General features: G+C 39.8%; 1 protein-coding gene and 1 pseudogene across 8 annotated transcripts; both read left to right on the plus strand.

Moving 5' to 3' along the window:
* Positions 1 to 4: 4 nt before the first annotated feature.
* WDR53 (WD repeat domain 53) lies at positions 5 to 18,514 on the plus strand. 8 transcript variants are annotated; one of them, XM_036444622.2, is made up of 4 exons: positions 184 to 320; positions 3,678 to 3,680; positions 13,591 to 14,081; positions 17,898 to 18,514. In XM_036444622.2, exons 3-4 carry the CDS (start codon positions 13,602 to 13,604, stop codon positions 18,489 to 18,491), a joined length of 1,074 nt encoding a protein of 357 aa, XP_036300515.1. In that variant the 5' UTR covers positions 184 to 320; positions 3,678 to 3,680; positions 13,591 to 13,601; the 3' UTR covers positions 18,492 to 18,514. The 8 variants fall into 8 exon arrangements, with proteins under 8 accessions (XP_045439826.1, XP_036300515.1, XP_045439825.1 ...); XM_036444621.2 differs by lacking the exon at positions 184 to 320 and adding an exon at positions 327 to 618; XM_036444623.2 differs by lacking the exons at positions 184 to 320; positions 3,678 to 3,680 and adding exons at positions 9,009 to 9,013; positions 12,119 to 12,121.
* On the plus strand, positions 9,010 to 12,964 carry LOC118722467 (annotated as a pseudogene).
* Positions 18,515 to 25,307: the final 6,793 nt, after the last annotated feature.

Genomic DNA, 25,307 nt, shown 5'->3' on the forward strand with positions numbered 1-25,307 from the left:
CGCCGCCGCCCCGCCTCACTGAGGGCAGGAGCGCCCGCCCGCCCGCCCGCCCGCCCGCACACAGGCGTCCCCGCCCCTCCCCCGCCGTTCAGCGCGGGCGTCGGAACCGCCCGGCTCGCGAGGCCTCCGGGAGGCGCGCCCGTGGCCCCGCCATGCGGGTTGAGGGCACGAAGCAAGGGCGCACGCCCAGCACGCTTGCGCTTCCGCTCGCCCCGGAAGTGACCGTTTGGCCCAGGCGCCCCGCGCCCTACGCGGCACGGGATTGGGCGCCGCTGGGTGAGGTCATCACGGGGCGCCGCGGAGGGACGCTGGAGGCGCAGGTAGGTAGGAGTTCGGCGCCGGTGGGCTCGAGATTGGCCTGCCGCGCCTTTTCCCTCTTTTGGGTCTCGTGGTCCACGTGGGCTTCCCCGGGCTTCTCTTCCTGCTAGCCTTCTCTGTGTCAGCGAGGTCCCCGGGGCTGGCGCCACCTTAACGCAGGAAGCTTCCCTCGCCGGGCCAGCCCCTCCCTGGCTCCGTCGCCTTGGCCGAATTGATCTTCGTTCTTTACCTTCGGCAGCCACGGTGGTCTCTTCCTGGTTCGGCTCTCTTCAGTACGTGGACCCAGCGTGCGTTCGGAAAGTAAGGTCGCTGCTCTTGAACTTCCCTCTCCCCAACGTTTGGATAACAACTAAGTGCTCCATTCTTTGTGGTCCCAGGCTTCCCTACAGACTAAACGATTGATCAGCAGGAGAATTAAGGCAGAGTGTTCTTATTTAATTAGACATTCCAACGGGAGAATGAGTTGGAGACGTCATTATGGAGGGCTTCTTGGAAGGGAAAGAACTTCAGCATTATTTGGTCTTACTGTTTTTCTTAGTTGAAAACTTTACAAAAGGTTTTCTGGCAACTTTCTGGCAAATGTTATTCAGTAAGAGAAAATAATAGCTATCGTGTGAGTCAGGCACTACTAGAGTCCTTTTATGGTTTGTTTGTTTTTTTATGTAATTCTCAAATAACTCTACGAGGTGATAATTATGGTGACAGGGTTCATAGATTTCTTTAGTAGTGAGTGCCACTGTTTTGTCTTTAGGTAGTAAGAATTCTTTCCTCAAACTCATAATCCACTTCTTGTCTACCAGTAAAAATAAAAGGACTAGAAGCGTTCCCTTTTTTCCAGGTTTTTTTTTTTTCTTTTCTTCTCCAACACTTAGTAACCCAGATTCTTTTCATTCTTGCTAGTGCCAGTGGCACAGCTCCTTCCTTAGTCGTTTTGGCTGCTAACCAGCTTCTCCACATCAAGAGCAACTTTGGGCCGAAACCGGATTGGCTCAGTGGTAGAGCGTCGGCCTGCAGACTGAAAGGTCCTGGGTTCGATTCAGGTCAGGGGCATGTATGTTGGTTGCGGGCACATCCCCGGTAGGGGGTGTGCAAGAGGCAGCTGGTTGGTGTTTCTCTCTCATCGACGTTTCTAGCTCTCTATCCTTCTCCCTTCCTCTCTGTAAAAAATCAATAAAATATATATATTTTTTTAAAAGCAACTTTGGAAAACTCAAGCATATGAAGAAAAGCTGACCTATACTTACTACAGTGATAATGACTATGTGGTAGCTTAACGTCAGTCTTCCGAGTTTTACTCATTTTTCAGCTCTCAACCATAGGACATCCGAGGAGGAAGACCAGCATTTGGGAAGATGCTTAACTTTTTTTTTTTTTAAATCTTCAAGAAATATGTAGAATTGATACACTTGAGAAGGGGGCAAAGAACCATGCCGAATAACAGTTTTAAAGGCACAGATACCCGAGACCGGTTTAGCTCAGTGGATAGAGCGTCGGCCTGTGGACTGAAAGGTTCCGGGTTCGATTCCAGTGAAGGGCATGTACCTTGGTTGCGGGCACATCCCCAGTAGGGGTGTGCAAGAGGCAGCAGGTCGATGTTTCTCTCGCATCGACGTTTCTAACTCTATCCGTCTCAATTCCTCTCTGTGTAAAATCAATAAAATATATATTAAAAAATAAAGGCACAGATACTTGAATAACTGGGTGTGTGGCAGTATGACTGGAGCAGAGTGTTTAGAGATCACTCAGTTATTAAAGATGATGCCCTTTATTCTGTTGTTTTTTGTTTTGTTTTGTTTTGTTTTTTTACAGTGTAAGTGAAGTTGAGCCTTTCGAGGCTCTGATCAGGCAATTCTGATGCTAATCTACTCCAGTAATGAGGTGACGTGTGTGTGTGTGTGTGTGTGTGTGTGTGTGTGTGTGTGTGTGTGAACCCCCCAGGTGGCCCAAGTAGAATTTCAAAATAGGAAAATATTTTCTTTATCATGCCTCCTTTATACAAATCGTTCACCTGCTCATCACCCTCCTGACCATGTCCCATTCTTCACGTTCAACCTCGTTCTCTGGTTGTTCAGAACAGCCAACTTTTGCACTCCACCCTTTCTAAAAATGCTCTCAACGTACCCCACCTTTCCCAACCCACTCATTACGTGTTGGAAGGAATCTATTGTCTAATTAAAGTAATTCACAATAGGATATGATTAATAGTTGTGCGTGACCCTTTAGGCATCTGGTATAAGAGGTTTGTTGACTTGAAACCTAAATGGGGGGATAGAGGCATTTAACCTATTTCTGGTGGGCTTTCCAGTCCTCATAAGAGAATAACAAGAAACGGTGGCTTGACAACTTATTTCTAAAAGATTGTTTTGATTCAATGCAGATTTAATTAAAATTTTTCCCACTACCTTTTACTATAGCAGTTTGATTGTTTAAAACTTTTTGATGGTGGTCTTTGGGTATGTTTCAAATAAAGTAATTTTGGGGACTCTGGTTGAGTTATGGATTAATACTCTACGTGATAAATGTTGATTGACAAAAATCAAAAGCCTCCAGTGGCCGAAACCGGTTTGGCTCAGTGGTTTGGCTCAGTGGTATAGCATTGGCCTGCGGTCTGAAAGTCCCAGGTTTGGTTTCGGTCAAGGCATGTACATTGGTTGCTGGCACATCCCCAGTAGGGGGTGTGCAAGAGGCAGCTGATCGATGACTCTCTCTCATTGATGTTTCTAACTCTCTATCCCTCTCCATTCCTCTCTGTAAAAAATCAATAAAACATATATATTGATATATATATATATATTTTTAAAAAGCCTCCAGTGTATGAATTCTGGGCCTTTCCCAACTTTTTTTTAACATTCCATGTATTAGGTCTCTGTCATTCTAACTAGCTAGGTAATCAGTAAATACTATCCATGTGATATAGAGATTATAAAAAACAAATTAAACTTTTTTTAATTTAAATTTTTTATTGTTTAAAGCACGTGTGTCAAACACAAGGCCCGCGGGCCAAATCCGTCCCGCCAGGCCTTGCAATGTGGCCCGCACCACGCTGTCATCACTGCACTCCGCTGTGTTTCCATCACAATGACAGTTTAAGACTGTTCAGTAAACCATTCGGCCCGCGATTTAGGCTGGATTTTAGATTTTGGCCCCTTCTCTGATTGAGTTCGACACCCCTAGTTTAAAGTATTACATAAGTCTCCTTTTTCCCCCATTGACCGCTGCCTGGCCACTTTCACCCCCAGCACATGCCCTCGTTCCCCTGCTATCTGTGTCCATTGGTAATGCTCAGGTGCATACGTGCAAGTCCTTTGCTTGATCTCTTACCCCCTAACCTTCCCAGCCTTCCCTCTTAGGTTAGACAGTCTGTTCGATGCTTCTATTTTTTCATCAGTTTATGTTGTTCATTATATTCCACAAGTGAGTGAGATCATATGATATTTATCTTTCTCCTGCTGGCTTATTTTGATTAGCATAATGCTCTCCAGTTCCATCCATGCTGTTGCAAATGGTAAGAGCTCCTCCTTTTTTTTATACTAGTGTAGTATTCCATTGTATAGATGTACCACAGCTTTTTTATCCACTCATCTGCTGATGGGCACTTAGGCTGTATCCAAATCATAGCTGTGGTAAATTGTGCTGCTATGAACATAGGGGTGCATATATCCTTTCTGATTGGTATTTCTGTTTTCTTGAAATATATTCCTAGAAGTGGGATTACTGGGTCAAATGGAAGTTACATTTTTAATTTTTTGAGGAAATGCCGTACTGTTTTCCAAGTGGTTGCACCAATCTGCATTCCCACCAGCTGTGCATAAGGGTTCCTTTTTCTCCACAGCCTTGCCAGCACTTGTCGTTTGTTAATTTGTTGATAGCCATTCTGACAGGTGTGAGGTGGTACCTCGTTTTGATTTGCATCTCGGAAAATTAGTGACTTTGAGCATGTTTTCATATGTCTTGGCTTTCTGTATGTACTATTTTGAAAAGTGTCTATTCAGGTCCTTTGCCCATTTTTTGATTGGGTTATTTATCTTCCTTTTGTGAAGTTGTTTGAGTTCCCTGTAAATTTTGGAGATTAAACCCCTATAGGAGATAACATTGGAAAATATGTTCTCCCGTGCACTGGGCTTTCTTGTTGTTTGTTGATGGTTTCTTTTGCTGTGCAGAAGCTTTTTATTTTTATGTATTCCCATTTATTTATTTTCTCCTTGGTTTCCATTGTCCTAGGAGCTGTATTGGTAAAGGTATTTGCTACAACATATGACTGCTATTTTGCTGCCTCTGGATTCGTCTAAGATTTTTATGGTTTCCCATCTTACATTTTAAGTTCTTTATCCCTTTTGAGTTTATTTTTGTGTATGGTGTAAGTTGGTGGTCTAGTTTCATTGTTTTTGCATGTATCTGTCCCATTTTCCCAATACCATTTATTGAAGAGACTGTTTTGACTCCACTGTATACTCTTGCCTCCTTTGTCAAATATTAATTGAACATAATGGCTTGGGTTGATTTCTGGGTTCTCTGTTTGGTTCCATTGGTCTATATGTCAGTTTTTGTGCCAGTACCAGGCAGTTTTGAGAACAGAGGCTTTGTAATATAGCTTGATATTTGGTATTGTGATCCCTCCAACTTTGTTCTTCTTTCTCAGGATTGCTGTGGCTGACTAGGGTCTTTTTTTATTCCACATGAATTTTTGGACAGTTTGTTCCAGATTTGTGAAATATGCTATTGGTATTTTAATGGGGATTGCATTAAATCTGTAGATTGCTTTGGTAGTATGGACGTTTTAATGATGTTGATTCTGTCATTTTCAACATCCTGTAGTTTTCTGAGTACAAGTCTTTTACCTCCTTAGTTGAGTTTATTCCTAAGTATCTCAGTTCTTTTGTTGCAATGGTAAATGGGATTATTTTTTAGTTTCTCTTTTTGTGAGTTCATTATTGCTGTATAAAAAAAAAGCCATAGGTTTCTGAGTGTTCATTTTGTATCCTGTGACATTGCCAAATTCATTTATTAAGTCTAATAATTTTTTAATGGCGTCTTTGAGGTTTTCTATGTACCATATCATGTCATCTGTGAATAATGATAGTTTTACTTGTTCTTTTCCAATTTGGGTGCCTCTTATTTCTTCTTGACTGATTGCTATGACTAGCACTTCCAGTGCTTTGTTGAACAGGAGTGATGAAAGTGGGCATCTCTGTCTTGTTCCTGTTCTTGGGGAAATTGTTTTATTTTCTGCCCATTGAGTATGATATTGGCTGTAGGTTTGTCATATAGGGATTTTATTATGTTGAGGTATGATCACTCTATTCCCACTTTGCTGAGTTTTTATCAAGAAAGTGTGTTGGAACCAAAACTGGTTTGGCTCTGTGGATGGAGCGTCGGCCTGCACACTGAAAGGTGCCAGGTTTGATTCCGGTCAAGGACACGTACTTTGGTTGCGGGCACATCCCCAGTGGAGGGTGTGCAAGAGGCAGCTGATCGATGATTCTCTCTCATCGATGTTTCTAACTCTCTATCCCTCTCTCTTCCTCTCTGTAAATAATCATAAAAATATATTTTTAAAGACGAAAGGGTGTTGGATTTTGTCAAATGCTACCTCTGCATCAATTGATATGATTATGTGATTTTTCTCTCTCAATTTGTTTATGTGATATATAATGTTTATTGATTTGCAGATATCGTACCAGCCTTGCATTCCTGAAATAATTCCCACTTGGTCATGGTGTATGATCTTTCTAATGTAATGCTGGATCTGATTTGCTACAGTTTTGTTGAGGAATTTAGCATCTATGTTCGTCAGGGATATTGGCCTGTAATTCTTTCTTTGTACTATCCTGTTTCCCCGAAAATAAGACAGTGTCTTATATTAATTTTTGCTCCCAAAGATGCGCTAGGTCTTATTTGCAGGGGATGTCTTATTTTTCCATGAAGAAGAATACGGTACACATTTATTGTTAAATGAAAATAAAGGAAATTTATTACCTGTATATGGTATGGTAGTACAGTAGTTGCAACACAAACCAGACAAACTGTGAATCCTACAGTATCAAGAATTTACTCATTTATTCAATGACAATCATGTCATCATCTTCTGGAACATCATCATAACAATCCAATTCCTGAATTTCCTGGTGAATTTCTTGTGACTCCATTTCTTTCAGAATCAGTGGACCAAATCTCTCGTGTTTAGCTTAGGGGGGCCTTATTTTCGGGGGGGGGTGCTTATATTTCACTCAGAAGGAAACCTGTAAGTAGGTCTTATTTTCGGAGGATGTCTTATTTTGGGGGAAACACGGTAGTAGTATCTTTATCTCATTTTGGGATTAGGGTAATGCTGGCTTCATAGAAAGAGCTTGGATGTGTGTCTTCCTCTTGAATTTTTTGAAATAGTCTGAGAAGGATAGGTTTTAGTTCTTCGAAAGTTTGGTAAACTCCCCTATGAAGCCATCCAGACCAGGGCTTTTGTTTGCTGGAAGTTTGTTTGTTTGTTTGTTTGTTTGCTTTTTAAAATATATTTTATTGATTTTCTACAGAGAGGGATAGAGAGTTAGAAACATCAATGAGAAAGAATCATCGATCATCTGCCTCCTGCACACCCTCTACTGGGGATGTGCCCACAATCAAGGTATATGCCTTTGACCGGAATCGAACCTGGGACCTTTCAGTCTGCAGGCTGAAGCTCTATCCACTGAGGAAGACTGGCGAGATTTCACCACTGGGTCCCACAAATCATCTACTATATAAGACAAACTCAAAAAATCTGGGTGGCATGCCAGTCTCCTGGTCTGGGTAATCTAGGGATGCCCCCTACTTGGGATATTTGGGTCCTCTTGGTAGTTGGGTCTTGAGTGTTATTGTCCTGTTTTTGGATGAAGTTTCCTTGCAGGATGTCTGGTTATGAGGCTCACTGTATACCACATTTACCAAATATCACAAAATACAACTCAACAAGTCATGACACAAAGGAACAAAACACATATGGACTCACAACAAGGATAACCCCAATATAAGTGATCACCAAAGAAAAGAGAATTAGGAGAGAGAAAAGAGAGCAAAATTGATATAGAGAAAAGAAGAAAAAGGTGAGAGAGAAAAGAAAGAGAAGAAAAAGAAGAAAAAAATATATGGGGGGGGGGGGGGAAACACCTCAAAGTAAATAGATAAACCAAAAAATGCAAACAACATACACCCAGAAAAAAAGGGGGTGGGAGGGCATTAATCTGTAGAAGCAGAGCTTACTAGGTATGCCGGTTAATAAAGCGGATTTTTTTTTTTTAAAGATGGAGTTACACATATGTTGATACATATGCGATTTGATAGGTATGCTATCATATTTAGTTGTATTGACAGCAAGCTTCAAAATTTCATATGTCAAATTTGCTGAAGGTGTTAACATCATAGGTATTTTTATGCTTAAAAATGTCGACTTTCATGACAAAAAAAGAGCATTTGCGGGAACTTTAATTCATTGTTTTGAAGAAAAGTGCTGCTGAATACTTTGAGAACCTTATGGTGAACATGCTTCATCTCAAGATACTTGTGAACACTGGTTCAAAAGCTTTAAAAGTCATGATTTTGATGTGAAAGACAAAGAACATCTAGTCAACCAAAAAGGTTTGAAGACCAACAATTACAAGCATTATTGGATGGAGATGAGTGTCAAACTCAAAAACAACTTGCAGAAAGATTAAACATTGCTCAGCAAACAATTTCCAATCGTTTACAAGCAATGGGAAAGATTTTAAAGGAAGGAAAATTGGTGCCACATCAACTGAATGAAAGACAAATGAAAAACCGAAAAGCCATCAGTAAAATGTTGCTTCAATGGCACAAAAAAAGTCTTTTTGGCATTGAATTGTGACTGGCGATGAAAAGTGCATTTATTTTGAGAATCTCAAATGCACAAAACCATGGATTGATCCAGGTCCACCATCAACATTGACTGCAAGGCCAAATTGCTTCAGAAAGAAAACAGTGCTCATGTTTGGTGGGATCAGGAAGATGTGGTGTGCTATGAGATTCTAAAACCAGGTGACACATTAATACTTATCGCTACTGACAACAATCAATTTGAACCACATTTTGATCATGAAATGACTAGAATGTTCCAGAAGACACGGAAAGTAATTTTGCTTCATGATGACACACCATCACACACTTCAAAACCAGTTAAAGACACGTTAAAAGATCTTGCCTGAGAAGTATTAACCCACTGCTATATTCACCAGACCTTGCTACTTCATATTACCACTTGTTCTGATCAATGGCACACACACTTTCTGAGCAGCAATTCAAAACCTACAAAGAAGTAGAAAATTGGGTCTCTGAGTGGTTTGCCTAAAAAAAAAAGTTTTATTGGGACAATATCTACAAATTACCTAAAAGATGGGGAAATGTGTAGCTAGCAATGGACATTACTTTGAATAAAACACTTTTGAAGTTTCTCTTGAAATTAATTGTGTTTTCTTTTATTTCAAAATCTGTTATTATTAACCGGTACACCTAGTATATACAGAAAGTAAGGTTAAGGAGTTGAATGAATAGCAGAAGGACCTCAGTTCAGTATAGAGGAGGAAGAAAGAATGAGTGAATAAGAAGAAAATAAACTTTAAAAATTAAAAGATTAAACAAAAAAACTAATTTTAAAAAATTTACCTTCACTTATTCCTCCATTTTGGGAAAAGAATAGAGAAAAGAGCAGGTAAGCTTAAGTTTAGTGAATGATACTAATTAATTAGGAGGAGAAGAGAAGAGAGGAGAGGAAAAACAAGCAACAAAAAAATTGGTGAAGAAAGAGAAAATAGTAGGGTGCTTGGACTTGGAGCAAAGGAGAGGAAATGAGATATATGAGTAAGCCAACAGAGACCACAGTAATATCACGTCAATAAAACAGACAAAGAAGATTAACAAGGGGTAAAAAGAAAGGAAAGAGAAACTAAAGAGGGACAGAGGAAGAGGAAACAGGATGAAAGATGGAGAAGTGAAGAAGAAAAGGGTGGGGTGGGGGAAAGGTAAAATAATAAAATTAGAATGAAGGAAAAATATGAAAAAATAAATATTTTTAATAAAAGGTTTTTTAAAAAGTGAAGTGTCATTTGTTTCAGCTGAGTTTTAATGCCTCAGTGGGGGCTGGTTTAAGACCCCACTCTTCTGTCTGCCACTTCTCAGTTTCCTGTTAGGTAGTCAGCACCATGTTATGGTTCAGTTCTCAGGCCAAATGCAGGGCTTGGAGCTTGATCCCAATAAGGGGTGTGCAGGAGGCAGCTAGTCAGTGATTCTTGTCATTGATGTTTCTATCCCTCTCTCCCTCTCCCTTCCTCTCTCTGAAGTCAATAAAGACATTAAGTAATAAAGAGTCCTGAAGCTGTAGAGGGCAGATTTCTAGACTTTAATATTAATACACCATAAAGAAATTAAAAATTGAGTTTGGGCGGCCTCAGCAGCACTGTCGGAGGCTGTGGGCGGGAAATGACAGAGTATTTGGCCTCCATCTTTGGCACTGAGAAGCACAAAGTCAACTGTTCATTTTATTTCAAAATTGGAGGATGCCGTCATGGAGACAGATGCTCTTGGTAGTGCAATAAACCGACCTTTAGCCACACCATTGCCCTCTTGAACATGTACCATAATCCTCAAAACTCCGCCGCGCTGTTCTGTGAGCAATGTCGAGATGCAGGGAACCCTATGACGGGTTTTTTGAGGTTTTCACAGAAATGGAGGAGATAAATATCTGTGTTAATCTTGGAGATCATCTTGTAGGAAACGTGAAGTTGAATGATGAAGAAGATTCAGAGAAAGCTGTGATTGACTTGAATAGCCGCTGCTGGTTCAATAGGGCAGCCCATCCAAGCTGACCTTTCCCCTTGTGACCGACTTCTGGGAAGCCTTTTGCCGCCAATATGAAATGGGAGAGTGTACACAAGGTGACTTCTGCAACTTCATGCATCTGAAGCACATTTCCAGAGAGCTGTGACGGCAGCTGTATGGGTTCCGGATTGTGAGAGGGATGTCCGACTGCTGGCCTGATCACCCCTAACTGCCTCTGCCTTGGCCCCCCCCACCATGGCTTTATCCAGAAGGTCTCCCAGATCTCCCAGTCTAATTAGCACATTACCCTTTTCTTAGTATATATTGTTGACTGTTAAATATCTTGTACCCACCTAAGTAAAAGAAGTATGTGTCTATCATCTTACTTGTTATTCAATCCCAGACTTCCCCCTACCCTTTGCTTTCTCCCGCCTCTCTAATCTATCACCAATGGATTTCATTTCGTCTCCTCTTTTGATTGCAACCTATAAAAATAGATGAAAAACTGCCATTCTTCTTGAAATATTAATGTTTATTGCATGTAACGTTATATATATTTAAAATTGTTTTTCTTGAAAAAAAAATGCCATTTTTCAGAGCATTATCCCAATCCATTGAGATTCAGCTTACTGGCAATTGTCAATTCAGTTTGGCTCAAATAAACTCACAAAAATTCTTTACAGGTTTTAATATTTTTACATTAATAAACTGACAATATTGGGTCCGGGCTGCCTGTCACTAGAGGCAATTAAGCAGAGACAAGGTTGAATCATATATGAGCATTTATTCCAATAATGCCGGCAGTATGGGAGAGCAGCAGGCCATCCACAAAAATCTGCTCTGAAACCCCCCATAACCAAGCTGCTTATATTGGGTGGGACCGAGATGACTCGGGGAATTGGGCAAAAGGAATAAGAATAGGTATGCAATGGAGTATTACAGGCATGAGGAAGTAGGCTTTGTGTGCCGGGCAGGACTCCCATTGTTTGGGCCACCTGATTGTTAATCCTTCCAGGATAATAGGCAGTGAGTGAAGGAGACTGGTCCGCATTCCTAGGTTGACTCCCAGATTCCTGGGTGTGCACAACTCTCAGCCAGATTAGAATGTCCTTTCTTTAATTAGAACAAGGCAATCAGAACATATTTAATATTTCTTATAAATATAGCTAGTTCTCAATATTCTATTTTTGCCCCCAACAAGTACATTTAAAAGCAGTAATGAATTACTAGTATATTTTAGTCATTTTCTGTACTTTACCTGGTAAAGAATACTAACAAGCCCAGCTTGTTGAGCATTGGTTCACTGGTTGAGCATTGACCTATGAACCAAGAGGTCATGGTTCAATTCCCAGTGAGGTCATATGCCTAGGTTTCGGGCTCAATCCCAGGTGTGGGGAATGCAGGAGGCATTTTCTCTCATTGATGTTTCTGTCTCTCTCCCCCTCTAAAATGAGTTAAAAAAAAAAAAATGGGGAGGGGGAGATACTAACAAACTGTTTTTAATTAAGTTTTTAAAATAAATTTTGTAAAATTTTTCTTTTTAAAAATTATTTTTATTTTTAGAGAGAGGAAACATCAAATTGTTGTTCCACTTAGTTATCCATTCATTGGTTGGTTGATTTTTTAAAAAAATATATTTTTCTTTATTTTAGAGAGGCAGGAAGAGAGAGCTGCTAGAAACATTTATGATAAAAGAGAATCACTGATTGGCTGGCTGCCTCCTGCACACCCCCCACTGGGGACCAAGACAGCAACCTGGCCTTGTGTCCTGACCAGGAATCGAACCATGACCTTCTGGTTGACACTCAACTATTGAGCCTCATAGGCCAGGCTATTGGTTGATTCTTATATGTGCCCTGACCAGTTATGGAACTCTGAACCTTGGCATTCTGGGACAATGCTCTAACCTCATGGTCGGCAAACTGCAGCTCATGAGCCACCTGCAGCTCTTTGGCCTCTTGAGTGTGGCTCTTCCACAAAATACTATGGCCTGGGCGAGTCTGTTTTGAAGAAGTGACGTTAGAGTAAGTTTAAGTTTAAAAAATGTGGGTCTCAAAAGAAATTTTGATCGTTGTACTGTTGATATTTAGCTCTATTGACTAATGAGTTTGCCGACCACTGCTCTAACCATATGAACTACCCAGCCAAGACCTGGTCTTCATTATTCATTTAAAAGTTTAGTATCCCTTTATACTGGGTCCCTGTACAAATTTTAAGGGCCAGGAGTCGTTGGACAAATTATTAAACATTTCTGAAACTCAGTTTTATTATCTATAAAATAGAATAATTCTAAGCAGAAAGGTTTTAAGAATAAAAGCAAATAACCTTTTAATTTAGTCTCAGGTGCTAAGACCTAAGGGTCTGCATTTCTAACCAGTTTCCCAAATGATTGGTGTAGTACAGGTTCTCAAATTCTAACCTGCATCAGAATAATCAGTGGTGGGGGGTGTTAGAACATATAGCTGGACCCCAACTCCAGTTTGTGATTCAGTGGGCCTAAGGCGAGGTCTGACAATTTTTATTTCTAACAAGTTCCTAGATGATATCGATGCTGCTAGTCTGAAGCCATACTTTGAGAACCATTGGTGTAACATATATGATGCCACTTTGACCAGCTTAATAAAATGAAAAAAGGGAGAATGGTAATATTTGATGAGCACTCATTATTTACCAGGCACTATTTTATGTGCTTTACATATATTACTGATTCTATGAAATGGGTGTTACCATTATCATTGTCCCCATTTTATAGAGAAGGAAAGTGATCACAGAGAAGAGGTTCTGTAACTTGCCCAAAGTCAGCCAGCTAGTAGGTAGTGGTACTAGTCGTACCCAGAGACTCTAGTTCCAGAGCTCACTCTCTAAAACATTATTCTGATAAAAAATATTACCTGATGGTTGTGCAGCCCTCTCTTAAAAATAATTTTTCCTGATCTTTTTTAATTTTTCCTAATTTAAAATAAATATATTTAGTTTTCTTAAAAATATATTTTATTGATTTTTTTTTTTTACAGAGAGAAAGAGAGAGGGATAGAGAGTTAGAAACATTGATGAGAGAGAATCATCAATCAGCTGCCTCCTGCACACCCTCTACTGGGGATGTGCCCACAATCAAGGTTACATGCCTTTGACCGGAATCGAACCTGGGACCTTTCAGTTCGCAGGCAGACGCTCTGTCCACTGAGCCACACCGGTTTCGTCTAGTGTTTATTCTTATGTGAGCCTCACCAAAGGTCGGAGAACCAGGCTCACCTGGGTTCCCAATTGCCCAGGAAGCCCCTTTCAGCGTGTTCCAGCTTGATCTGCCCACAATTCTGTGTTCAGCTAGGCTTGATCTTCAACTGTCTTTTTGTTGTTGAGTTGTTTAGATGTCTTAAAAAAATATTTCAATGAAATACTATTTATTGCATTTGTCTCCTACTATTAAGTTCTTAAGTAAAATATGACATTATAGTTTTTTCTCCTTCACAGTTTCAGCCATTATGGCTGTCAAGTGGATTGGTGGACATTCTTCTCCTATTCTCTGCCTGAATGCAAGTTCAGAAGGACTAGTGGCTTCTGGAGCAGAGGGTGGAGATCTCGTGACTTGGGGTGAAGATGGGACTCCATTGGGACATACACGCTTAGAAGGGGCCAACGACGTTACCTGTGTCTTATTCTCTCCCTCCTGCCCCACCAAGCTCTATGCCTCGCATGGGGAAACTATTAGCATACTGGATGTCAGATCCCTCAAGGGTTCCCTGGACCATTTTCATGTGAATGAAGAAGAAATAAATTGCCTTTCATTGAATGAAACTGAAAACCTGCTGGCTTCTGCTGATGATTCCGGAGCAATCAAAATCCTAGATTTGGAAAATAAGAAAGTTAGCAGATCGCTAAAGAGACATTCCAACATCTGTTCTTCTGTGGCTTTTCGGCCTCAAAGGCCTCAGAGCCTGGTGTCATGTGGACTGGATATGCAGGTGATGCTTTGCAAAGAATACTTGGGTAATTTCTAAATGGGATGTGTTAGCAGAATGAAATTGAATAGACTAAATATATCTTTAAATTTTTTATTTTCTACTAACATGAACCATAAGCTTTACTTCTAATGCATGTTTTATGCTAACTTGACAAAGCCTGTTAGATTTTATTCACAAAGTAATCACTAATTATTTAGTCTTTTCTCTGTGCTTTAATACATTCCTAATATCTGAGAATTCAAATATTTGATTCTAAACATTTGTTTAAAAAAAGGAACATGCTGAAGGCAGAATTCATCTCCTACTTTATAAAAAAAAAAGAAAAGTTGGAGGGACTGGATCTGTTGTTTTGTTTTGTTTTTGGCCAGGGTGGATCTGTTGTTTACTTTAAAATTCTGGGGTGCATTGCCCAGCTGGTGTGGCTCAGTGGTTGAGCATTGACCTGTGAACCAGGAGGACACAGTTCCAATTCCTGGTCAGGGAACATGCCTGGGTTCCAGGCTCTATCCCCTGTAGGGGGTGTACAAGAGGCCCCCAATCAATGATTCTCTCATCATTGATGTTTCTCTCTCCCTCTCTTCCTCTCTGAAATCAATCAATTAATACATATTTTTTTAAATTCTGGAGTATGTTAATTGAAATATTATATTGTATATTGGTGACCAGGATTGGAGCATTATATTCATGCTGAGTTTTGAAAGGAACATCACAAATCAGCTCATATTCAGAGGAGAGTATATCTAGAAACCCCATTATGTCTGAAACTGCAGGTATTTAAATTTTGGTTTTCCCGGGGACTCGCCGAGGAGCCGCACACACAGGGCCCCGGTGCGCCCCGGAGCCCTCGGCTGCCTGGCGCCCGGGAAACTATTAGGCTACGGAGCCGCGGATGCGGCGCGGGGATTGGAGGGGGGGATGCGGCTCGGGGATGAGGGGGGGATTCGGCTCTGAGCGCCCCGGCCTCCCCGCAGGCAGCCCCAGGTCCTCCGCTCCGCAGCGCCGGGCTGGGAGGCGACCCCCTGGCCCCTGTGCAGAGCTGCGGTCGGTGCAAGAAGAAGCGAGCCGAGCCGGGAGCTCCGGGCCTGGCCGCAGCCTCTCGCCGCGCCCACTTTGCACACCCGCTCTCCGGCCCGCACCCCTGTGTATGTCGGATTGACTGTATAGAATTATAAATCTGTCTATATCGACTTGTCCATGTACGTCTATTAAAACCATAGTACGAGCGTGCTAAAAAAAGAAATAATAAATAAATAAATTTTGGGTTTCATGAGGGGAAAAGTGGAATATGCTGGTCTAAATAGAAGTCATAAGGAAGCAGAATTTGGTTTAATTAAAGAAAACTTTCTCACTATAGCACCTGTAGCTCAGTTGATTAGAGTGCTGTCCTGTACACCGAAAGGTGTCAATTCCCAGTAGGCAACTACCTGATCGCATCTAATTGCCCCCCCCCCTCTCCGCCAGCCTAATCACTCCTAACCGCCTCTGCCTGCTGGCCTGGTTGTCCCTAACTGCCCCCTCCGCCACCAGCCTGGTAGCTGCCCCCCTTGCTGGACTGGTTGCCCCTAGCAGCCCCCCATCCCCACTACTATCACCACTTGCCTGGTTGTCCCACACAGCCTGCTGTTCAGTCGTTTGGTCATTCCTCACTAACCCCCCCTGCCAGCCTGGTCACCCCACAAAGCCTGCTGTTCAGTCATTACTGTGACAGGTGAAATACAGTGACATTTATTTTCTCCTGGTCAGTTTGCATATTCCTCTATCAGTATAGATAACCTCAGGCTCTTTTTTAACCCAAACTCTTGTATTTTTTTTCGTCATTATCTCTAGCTCTCCTACTTAGATGATACAGCTTGAACAAGTGGTTGAGAAATTGTAAAATACTTTGGAATCTTTAGCAGTTAGGAAGAACAAAGAAATATAAAGAGAACAATTTATTAAAAAAAAATACACAAGAACAATTTGGGAATCTTCAGTACTTGGAAATGATTCTTGAATTGGTAGAAACTGGGATGGTTATTAACACATGTAGATGATTTAATTAATACAAAATGTTTACGCTTCTGAAAACAGGGTATACTAGTTCATGTTTGGATGTCTTAGGGACAATAAGTATATTCCAGATATTTTTAGGGGGCCTTAGGGGGCCTGTGTGAGAAAGAACTTGGGGTTAACTGCCAGTACAGTTAAGCTAGCAGATTCTGGAGTGTGTATTTTCCTTTGTTCAGGATGGGGTGAGTTTTTTTGTTTTTGTTTTGTGTATATGTGTGTTTTTATTTATTTATTTTTATTGACATCAGAGAGGAAGGGAGAGGGAGAGATAGAAACATCAATTATGAGAGAGAATCACCAATCTGCTGACTCCTGAATTCCCCACCCTGGGGATGGAGCCTGCAACCCAGACATGTGCCCTGACCAGGAATCGAATGGTGACCAGCTGGTTCAAGGTCCACGCTCAACCACTGAGCCATGGTGGCCAGACTTCTTTTTTTTTTAGATTATTTCCACATCAAGTTCTAGTACTCATTCATTTTTATATTTTCTGATATTTTTTATTTTACTAAAAGTTACTTTAACTTATTATTATGCTGGCTTCACTCCAATAGCAATTACTCTCCACTTAGTATAATGTTATAAATCCAATCCAAAAGGATTTTCAGTTCTTTTTCTACTAGAAGCAGAAAATAAATGTTACTGTATTTCACTTATTTGGAAAGCAGACTTGATGGAAGTTAACCTTGAGTTAACTTGAGCAGGAGTAATCTTACCAATTCAGATCTATGGTTTTGACTATCTAAACAAAATTTTGCTTATCCTAGTATCCATTTTATTTTATTTTATATTTTATTGATTTTGTGCAGAGAGGAAGGGAGAGAGATAGAGAGTTAGAAACATCAATGAGAGTCATCAATCAGCTGTCTCTTGAACACCCCCTACTGGGGATATGCCCGCAACCAAGGTACATGCCCTTGACCGGAATCGAACCCGGGACCCTTCAGTCCCCAAGCCGATGCTCTATCCATTGAACCAAACCAGTCTTGGCATCCTAGTATCCATTTTAAATTGTGAGTCATAATTCAGGGATAATACTAAATGGTAAAATAAAGCTGTATATTCTCTAAAAGTATTAAAAATATTTTCCTTTTCAAATTGGTTGCTGTAGGAAGAAAACGAATCACTATAGAGTGAAATCAATTCACAAAGCTTATTGTTTCATTTTAATTAGCACTTCATTTAAATAAATTTAGTAGGTCTGAGATCGTGGTAGGGAACAACAAAAAGCCAAATATACCAAAATGTCAAATTAATCAACAGATAGGTTTGGAATTTCTGCTCTTTTCCAGGCATTATACTAAGCATTAGCAAAGATGTATTAAATCTCCAAAAACTGACAAGCTAGTAATGTTAGTTAATAGCATAGGAATTAGAAATGGGAAAGAGAAAAGCGGCTGGAATAGTTAGGAAATTTCATAGTCTTTAATTTTATTTGCACAGATGAGAGTAGAATGACCTAAAGAAAACTGGCAACTGCTTAATAATTTGGATTACATTTTAATAGTCTTATTAATGGAAAGTTATTCAGGATCTTGTTTTCTAGATCCTATCTTACTGCCCATTGGCATTCTAGTTTTGGCACCACGGTAGCATTCCAGTGCCATATTGTAGTGCCCTCTAATTTTTTTCTTAATATTGCTGGAAGTATATCCTACTAATTAATCTCAGACTATTTTGATGGTTTTATTAGAAGCCGAATATGCACAGTAGTTTAGCGGGATGGCTAGAACTTTATTTGACAGTGTAACACTCTTTTGTTTAAAGGTGATGCTGTGGAACCTTCAGAAAGCCCGGCCACTCTGGGTTACAAATTTACAGGAGGATGAAACAGAAGCAATGGAGAGCCCGCAGTCACCGGGGCAGCTCTTAAACCCTGCTCTAGCCCATTCTGTGTCCGTGGCAGCATGCGGCAATATTTTTAGTTGTGGTGCAGAAGACGGAAAGATTCGAATCTTCAGGGTAATGGGAGTCAAATGTGAACAAGAATTGGGATTTAAGGGCCACACTTTGGGAGTATCCCAGGTCTGCTTTCTGCCAGAATCTTATTTGCTGCTTACTGGAGGGAATGATGGGAAGGTAATGATGTGGGATGTAAGCAGTGAAGTTGAGAAAAAACAGAAGAGTCCTACAAAACATACCCACAGAAAAAGCACTAAAAGAGCAACTTATACCAACCAGGATGGAAACACTAATACTTCAGTGACACATGAGGAACAGGGCAAAATTTTACCAAAGCTAAGTATTGAACATGGAGAAAAAGTGAACTGGCTCTTGAGTACAAAAATAAAGGGTTGCCAAAATATATTAGTAGCTGATCAAACTAGTTGTATATCTGTGTATCCATTAAATGAATTTTAAATCCAATAAAAACATTTGAATAACTAGCCAACGTTTTAGATTAAAAAAACAAACTTGTTTCTTTGTTTAAACTGTTTGTTATATGTAGAAAAATACCATTCCATTGTATAAATTTTAAGACATTTGAGCAAAAGAAGATAATTGGATAATACTTCATATAGTGAGTGACATTAAAATTTAGGGGAAGTGAACTAATATTAGCTCATTACTGAACATATCCAGTGATTTTATGTATATTTCATTTTTTTATTCCAAATCAATGATTTCCCCCATTTTATTGGCACAAGAATTGAGACTCAGGGTGTTAAGTAACTTGAAAACCCAGGAAATTTGCAGGTACAGTTACTTGCCTACAAAGGATCTCAGTTTTTCTTGTTAAGCCTCTTAACTTAGGGAAGCCCACATCCTGACTCAAATGTGGTCACTACGCTAGTTAGAATATAGTTATTTCAGATTCTAGGATGCTGTGCGGAGCCTTACCAGGCTGGAAGAGGAAACCTGTTACTGCTTGTTCTGTGTAAAGCCCAGAAGGCTTTAGTGACAATTTGCCCTTTGCTGTTTCTAAGAAGAGGGTTTTAGAATCAAATCAGTTTAGTATATTATGCAGCAATCCTGGCCATGATGCAGGTAAGACCAAAAATAAACTGCAGTCACAAATAAGCTCAAGATATAAGATAGAAAAAAGAAGAGATAGAAAATAGAGGCCAAGATCGAGTATCAATATTAAACTTCTTTTCATGGCCTGGATTGCTGTCTTCCTTGCATGTTCTTTCGACTTCTGCTTATACATCCTACTCTTATATTCGAAGTTTTGAAGAGAGAATCTGATTAGTTACCATTATCCTTGTTTGAGGAGAACCCCTTGATAACTGTCAGAACACTTGTTACAAGTGACAGAATTCAAAATTGAATTGGTTCAAGGGAATAAAAAGGAATTTATTGATTCACATATCTGAGAAGTCCAATGATAGCTGTCATGTACTACTGGGGGGTAGCTAAGTTTATAGGATGTTAGTCTATAGTGCCTCGCCTGTGGAAAGTCTTAGAAGTGAAGAGGTAGAATCCTCACAGTAATTTTGAGCCTGGAACCAGTCATCCCTAAAACAAGTGTATTCCTGGAGGCAGCTGATCGATGGTTCTCTCTCATCGATGTTTCTAACTCTATCCCTCTCTCTTCCTCACTGTAAAAAATCAATAAAATATATATTTTTTTAAAAACAAATGTCCGCATAAAAACCTGTACATGGATTTTATAGCAGCTTTATTTCTGATAGCCCCAAACTAGAATCAGCCCAGATTCCTTAAACAGGTTTATGGTGAAATTGTGATAATATCTACACAATGGAATACTGCTTAGAATAAAACGGAACAGTTGGTATATGCAGCCACTTGGATATTCATATAGATTTCCAAATTTATTGCATGAATTTGTTTATAATATCTTCTTAGCTTTAGCCCTGGCCATTGTGGCTCAGTTGGTTGAGCATCATTCTATGCACCCAAAGGTCACAAGTTTTATTACCAGTCCGGCACATACTCAGGTTATGAGGTAGATCCCTGGTCAGAGTGTGTGCAGGAAAGCAACCGGTTGATGTTTCTCCCTTCCTTTCTAAAAAAAAAAAAAAAAAATCAATAAAATGTGACTTTATTTTAAAATATATCCTTTTAGTTTTTTAATACCTGTTTATATGTATTGTAATACCTGTTTACATGTCAATCCTGTTATTGCTTATCTGGTTTCTCATTTTTAATAGTCTTATCAGGAGCATGTCTCTCCCCCCCCCCCCTTTTTTTTTTCAGGAACATTTTTTTTCAGGAGCTTTTCTAAGAACCAATGTTTGCCTTTGATAATTCTATTATTTAGCTATTTTCTGTTTCTCCTTCAGTCTATCATCTTTAGGTTTAATTCTTTTTCTAACATCTTAAGATAACACTTAACTCATTTTTCAGCCTTTTTTGCATATATGCATTTATATTAAGTGTACATTATAGACAGATCTAGAGAATCAGAACATAGGTAAATGGTTGCTAGCGCTGGTGACAGGGAAAAGCAATTAGGAAGGAATGGGAGTGATTGTGATGATGGTAAATATGCTAAAACCTCTTGAAATTTATATTTAAAATGAGTCATTTGTATGATATATGAAATATATTTCAATAAAGCTGTTAAAAATACATACTGCCTGATCCCATTTACAAGAAGTTCAAAAACAGACAAAACTAATTAATGTATAATGAGTCATAATGGTTATCTTTTGGGAAGATAAGGAGAACAATGATTAGGAAGAGTCCCAGGTGCTATGCCAATTCTGGCAAGTTGGTAATATTCTGTTTCTTGATTTTGGTTAGGGTTACATGAGTGTATTCACTTTGTAATAAGTTATTAAAAGAAAACATCAGCTGAAACCGGTTTGGCTCAGTGGATAGAGCGTCGGCCTTCGGACTGAAAGGTCCCAGGTTTGATTCCGGTCAGGGCCATGTACCTTGGTTGCAGGCACATCCCCAGTAGCGGGTGTGCAAGAGGCAGCTGATCGATGATTCTCTCCCATCGATGTTTCTAACTCTCCCTCTCTGTAAAAAAATCAATAAAATATATTTAAAGAAGAAAAGAAAACACATCATTTCCTCTCCACACTCAAGATATGTGGATTTTTCACATTGAGCAATTCTCAAATTCTCCAGTTCTCACTACAATTGGGTATCCTACAATTTAACCCAATTTTCAAACTAACTGCCCAGAGGTAGCTTGGACCCCACGGGATCAGTCCCTCAAATCTGCTCCCACTTCAGATGCCAATCAAAAGTCCCAAGGTGTCACCTGTACTCTGACTGGCTATAAATCAAGGGTTCCCATGACCCTCCTCAAATTTGGTAATTTGTTAGAATGGTTCACAGAACCTAAGGAAACCGTTTACTTACTGATTCATTACAAAAGATATATTGAAGAACAGAAATGAATAACCAGATGAAGAGAAGCATAGGGTGAGGTCTAGAAGTGTTCAAAGCATAGGAGCTTCTGTCCCTGTGGATTTGGGGGTACCCACCCTCTCTGTGTTCTTGTTCATCAAACTCAGCTTCTCCAAACTCCTTTGGTTTGGGTTTTTATGGCTACTTCATTACAGTAGGCACGGTTGATAAAGTCATTGGCCATTGGTGATTAAACTAGTCTCCTGCCCTGACCCCTTTCCCAGAGGTTCAGGGATGGGGCTGAAAATTCCAACTTAATCATGAGGTGGTTGTGGCAACCAGCCCCACATCCTTAGGGGCTTTCTAAAACTTGCCTCATTAATAAACTTGGGTGTGTTTGAAATGGCAGGTTATGAATAACAAAGGACACTCACTTTGATCATTTCAGAGCTATTTTTAACTGGAGGATTAAAACCAAATAAAAGATGCTCCTTTCACCTGTTTTTGGAGCTGGGGACAAAAGTAACAGATATAACAAAAGACATTCCTTTTGTTCTTATCACTTGGAAAGTTATAAGTGTTTTAGAAGCCCTGTACCACAAAGACCAAATATAAATTTCTTATATCACATCACCGACATTAAGTTTGTAAATACTTCAATTTTTTTGGAAATCATTTTTTAAATGTTCTTGTAAGCTGAAACCAGTTTGGCTCAGTGGATAGAGCGTCGGTCTGCGGACTGAAAGGTCCCAGATTCGATTCCGGTCAAAGGCATGTACCTTGGTTGAGGGCACATCCCCATAGGGTGTGTACAGGAGGCAGCTGATTGATGTTTCTCATCAATGTTCCTAACTATCCCTTTTCCTCTCTGTTAAATAAATAAATAAATATTCCTATAAAATATTTTGCTAAGTGAAATAAGCCAATCTGAGAAAGACAGATATCACATGATCTTACTTACTTGTGGAATCTGATGAACAAAATGAATTGACCAACAAAAGACCTGAAGCATGGAGGCATGGAACAGACTGATATACCCTGATGTAGGGTTGGGGGGCAAGAAAAGATAAACCAAAGACATATACTAACTAGAGGCCCGGCACACAAAATCGTGTGCTGGAATGGTCCCTAGGCCTAGCCTGCAATCAGGGCCATCTGAAGTTCCCATAGGAACCCCACTGTCTTTGAATATGCTTATACATATATAATAAACGTGAAAGTAATCCATTTGGGGGTCAATGCTAATCTTGCTGTAAGTATGTGTAAGTCTTAATTTGATGTGCACCAGAAACAGGGCCTAAGGAGAGAATTACACATATTTTGTGAGGTGATTCTATTGACGGGGAACAGCACCAGATGTTAGACCTCAGTCCTTGAGTTCAGCTCAGAAAAGAACTCAGAGCCAAGGAACTCAAATACAACCAAAGTTTATTTAGAAAGACAAAGGTAGCCCTGGCCAACTAACTTAGTTGGTTAGAGCATTATCCTTATACAGCAAGGTTGCTACCGTATTTTTCGGACCATAAGACGCTCCGGACCATAAGATGCACCAGTTTTTAGAGAAGGGAAATGAAGAAAAAAAGATTCTGAAACAAATAGTGTCCTAAAATATTTTATGTGCATTAAAACCCAACATCACAGTCATAAACACATGTAATCAACCCTGTAAAGTAAACAGCAGCATTTAGAACCATTTTAGAGCCGGGCAAGCACACAGAGACCACACAGAGCCGGGCAAGTAAAAAAACTTTTTTTTAAAGTATATGTGTAGGCTATATTTGGACCATAAGACGCAGGGACTTTTTCCCCCCACTTCTGGGGGGAAAAAAGTGCGTCTTATGGTCCGAAAAATACGGTAGTTCAATACCTGGTCAGAGCACATACAAGAATCAACTAATGTATGCATAAATAAGTGGAACAACAACTGGATGTTTCTTTTTTTTCTCTCCCTGTCCTTCCCTCCCTCCCTTTCAGCTGTATGGACTCTGGGGGAAAAGTTACAGAGGGTTTAGTACTTTTAGAGGTTTCAAGACATCCACTGGGAGTCTTGGAAAGTATCCCCCACAGATAAGGGGGGTGGACTACTATATATTATTTTCAGGGTTACAACATGATGACCTGATTAAAAAAAAAAAAAGTATATATTGAGAAATTATCAACACAATAAATCTAGTTAACATCTATCACCACACAGAACTACCAATTTTTTTTCTTGTGATGAAAACTTTCAAGAAAACTTTCAAATATATAGTACAGTACTATTAATTATAGATTTCATGCTGTTCATTACATCCATCCCCAAGACTTTTTTATATCTGGAAGTTTGTACTTTTTGGTACATTTCACCCACCTTCGCCAAAATGGTAAATTTTATGTTATGTATATTTTATCACAATTTAAAAAAACAACAAAACACTTCAGAAGCCCCACAGGAGACCTCTTCTCACATTTCATAGGCCAGAATAATGCCACCTGCCCATTCCCAAACCAATAGAAATAGCAACAATAATAAAATTAATATGATTGGCATAATCTAATTAAGATTCACCTGTGACTGGGGAGAGGCCCAGCCTTTCCTGAAGCACATGGCTTCCCAGTACTTGAACAAAACTTGGATTCTGTTAATGAGATAAAAGTAGATGGGGTGGGTGGAGAGGAGGAGGGCTATTGGTAAGACATGAGACCCTAGCAAGGTTTTTCCCACTGAGGCAAGGAGGGACTTGATTCCCAAAGTTTTCTAAGGATTTATGTGAAGCTTACTGACTAACCCCCAGGAGTCCATGGGGGGAGTTAGAATGTTTCTCGTATCTGTCCCTTTGCCTTCCCACTCTTTGTAATCTCCCTCATCACCTCATACCTGACTGTGTAGCCGTGTTCTGAGGGGCATATCTGCCTCTGGTTTTATTCCCACTTAGATCTATCCTAAACACCACTGATTAACTTTGTAGAATCTACATCTCCCCTATATGTCCTGACTGGGAAACTTCCTACCAGGCTATCTAGAACCCATTCATTCTTTTGTACTCCTTGTTTTTTGTCTCCTTACTAGTTAGTATGTTCCTCACGGAAAAGGTTTTGCCTTGTTCATCATTGTATTCTCAATACCTGGAATAGTGCTGATCATGTCTAGGTTTTAGCCATTCCATTGGTATTTATGGTGTTCAGTAAATATTGAATAAATATTGAGCAAGTGAATAAATCATTCAACAAATAAATAAATTCATGACCCGGATTTATCAGTTTAAATTCTGTTTTTCTTTTTCTTACATGAATCTTATGTTTAAGACATACCCACACAATTTTCCCTAACCGTTATTTACCTTGCCACCTCTATAATTTTCGTCACATGATTATTCCAGTTTGTAATATCTTTCTCTTTACTTTCTGATAATTAAAGACTTACATTTCCTTTAAGGCAGAGCCCAAATCCTACTTTCAATGTGAGCGTTTCTGAATTACACAAGGCTTCAGTGACCTGCTCTCATCTATAATTTTTATGGTCTGTACCTATTTAGCACACATTTTATACACATTTTCTTTTTAAAAATGTTTTTTATTGATTTCAGAAAGGAAGGGAGAGGGAGAGAGAGAGAGAAACATCAATGATAAGAAAGAATCATTGATCGGCTGCCTCCTGAATGCCCCACACTGGGGATCGAACCTGCAACCTGGGAATGTGTCCTAACTGGGAATCAGTGACCTGTGTGCATAGGAGAACACTCAACCATCTGAGCCACACCAGCCAGGGCTACATTTTCTTTTTAAGAAAGGTCCTATCTCCCCAATTAGAGTTGGAATCCCTTAAATTCCAGAATCCTGTTTTATGCTTATTTTTATTTACAATACCTAACCTAATACTACCCTTTTTCCCCGAAAATAAGACACTGTCTTATATTAATTTTTTTCTCC

Source organism: Pipistrellus kuhlii, unplaced genomic scaffold (assembly GCF_014108245.1).
Source record: "Pipistrellus kuhlii isolate mPipKuh1 unplaced genomic scaffold, mPipKuh1.p scaffold_m20_p_2, whole genome shotgun sequence".
In the NCBI taxonomy this organism is placed as follows: Eukaryota; Metazoa; Chordata; class Mammalia; order Chiroptera; family Vespertilionidae; genus Pipistrellus; species Pipistrellus kuhlii.

Excerpts from the sequence above, each read along its gene's own strand:
- WDR53 (XM_036444622.2), top strand. The coding sequence starts at position 13,602 with ATGGCTGTCAAGTGGATTGGTGGACATTCTTCTCCTATTCTCTGCCTG. Across the intron at positions 14,082-17,897 it reads CATGTGGACTGGATATGCAG|GTGATGCTGTGGAACCTTCA; the intron begins GTGATGCTTTGC and ends TTTTGTTTAAAG.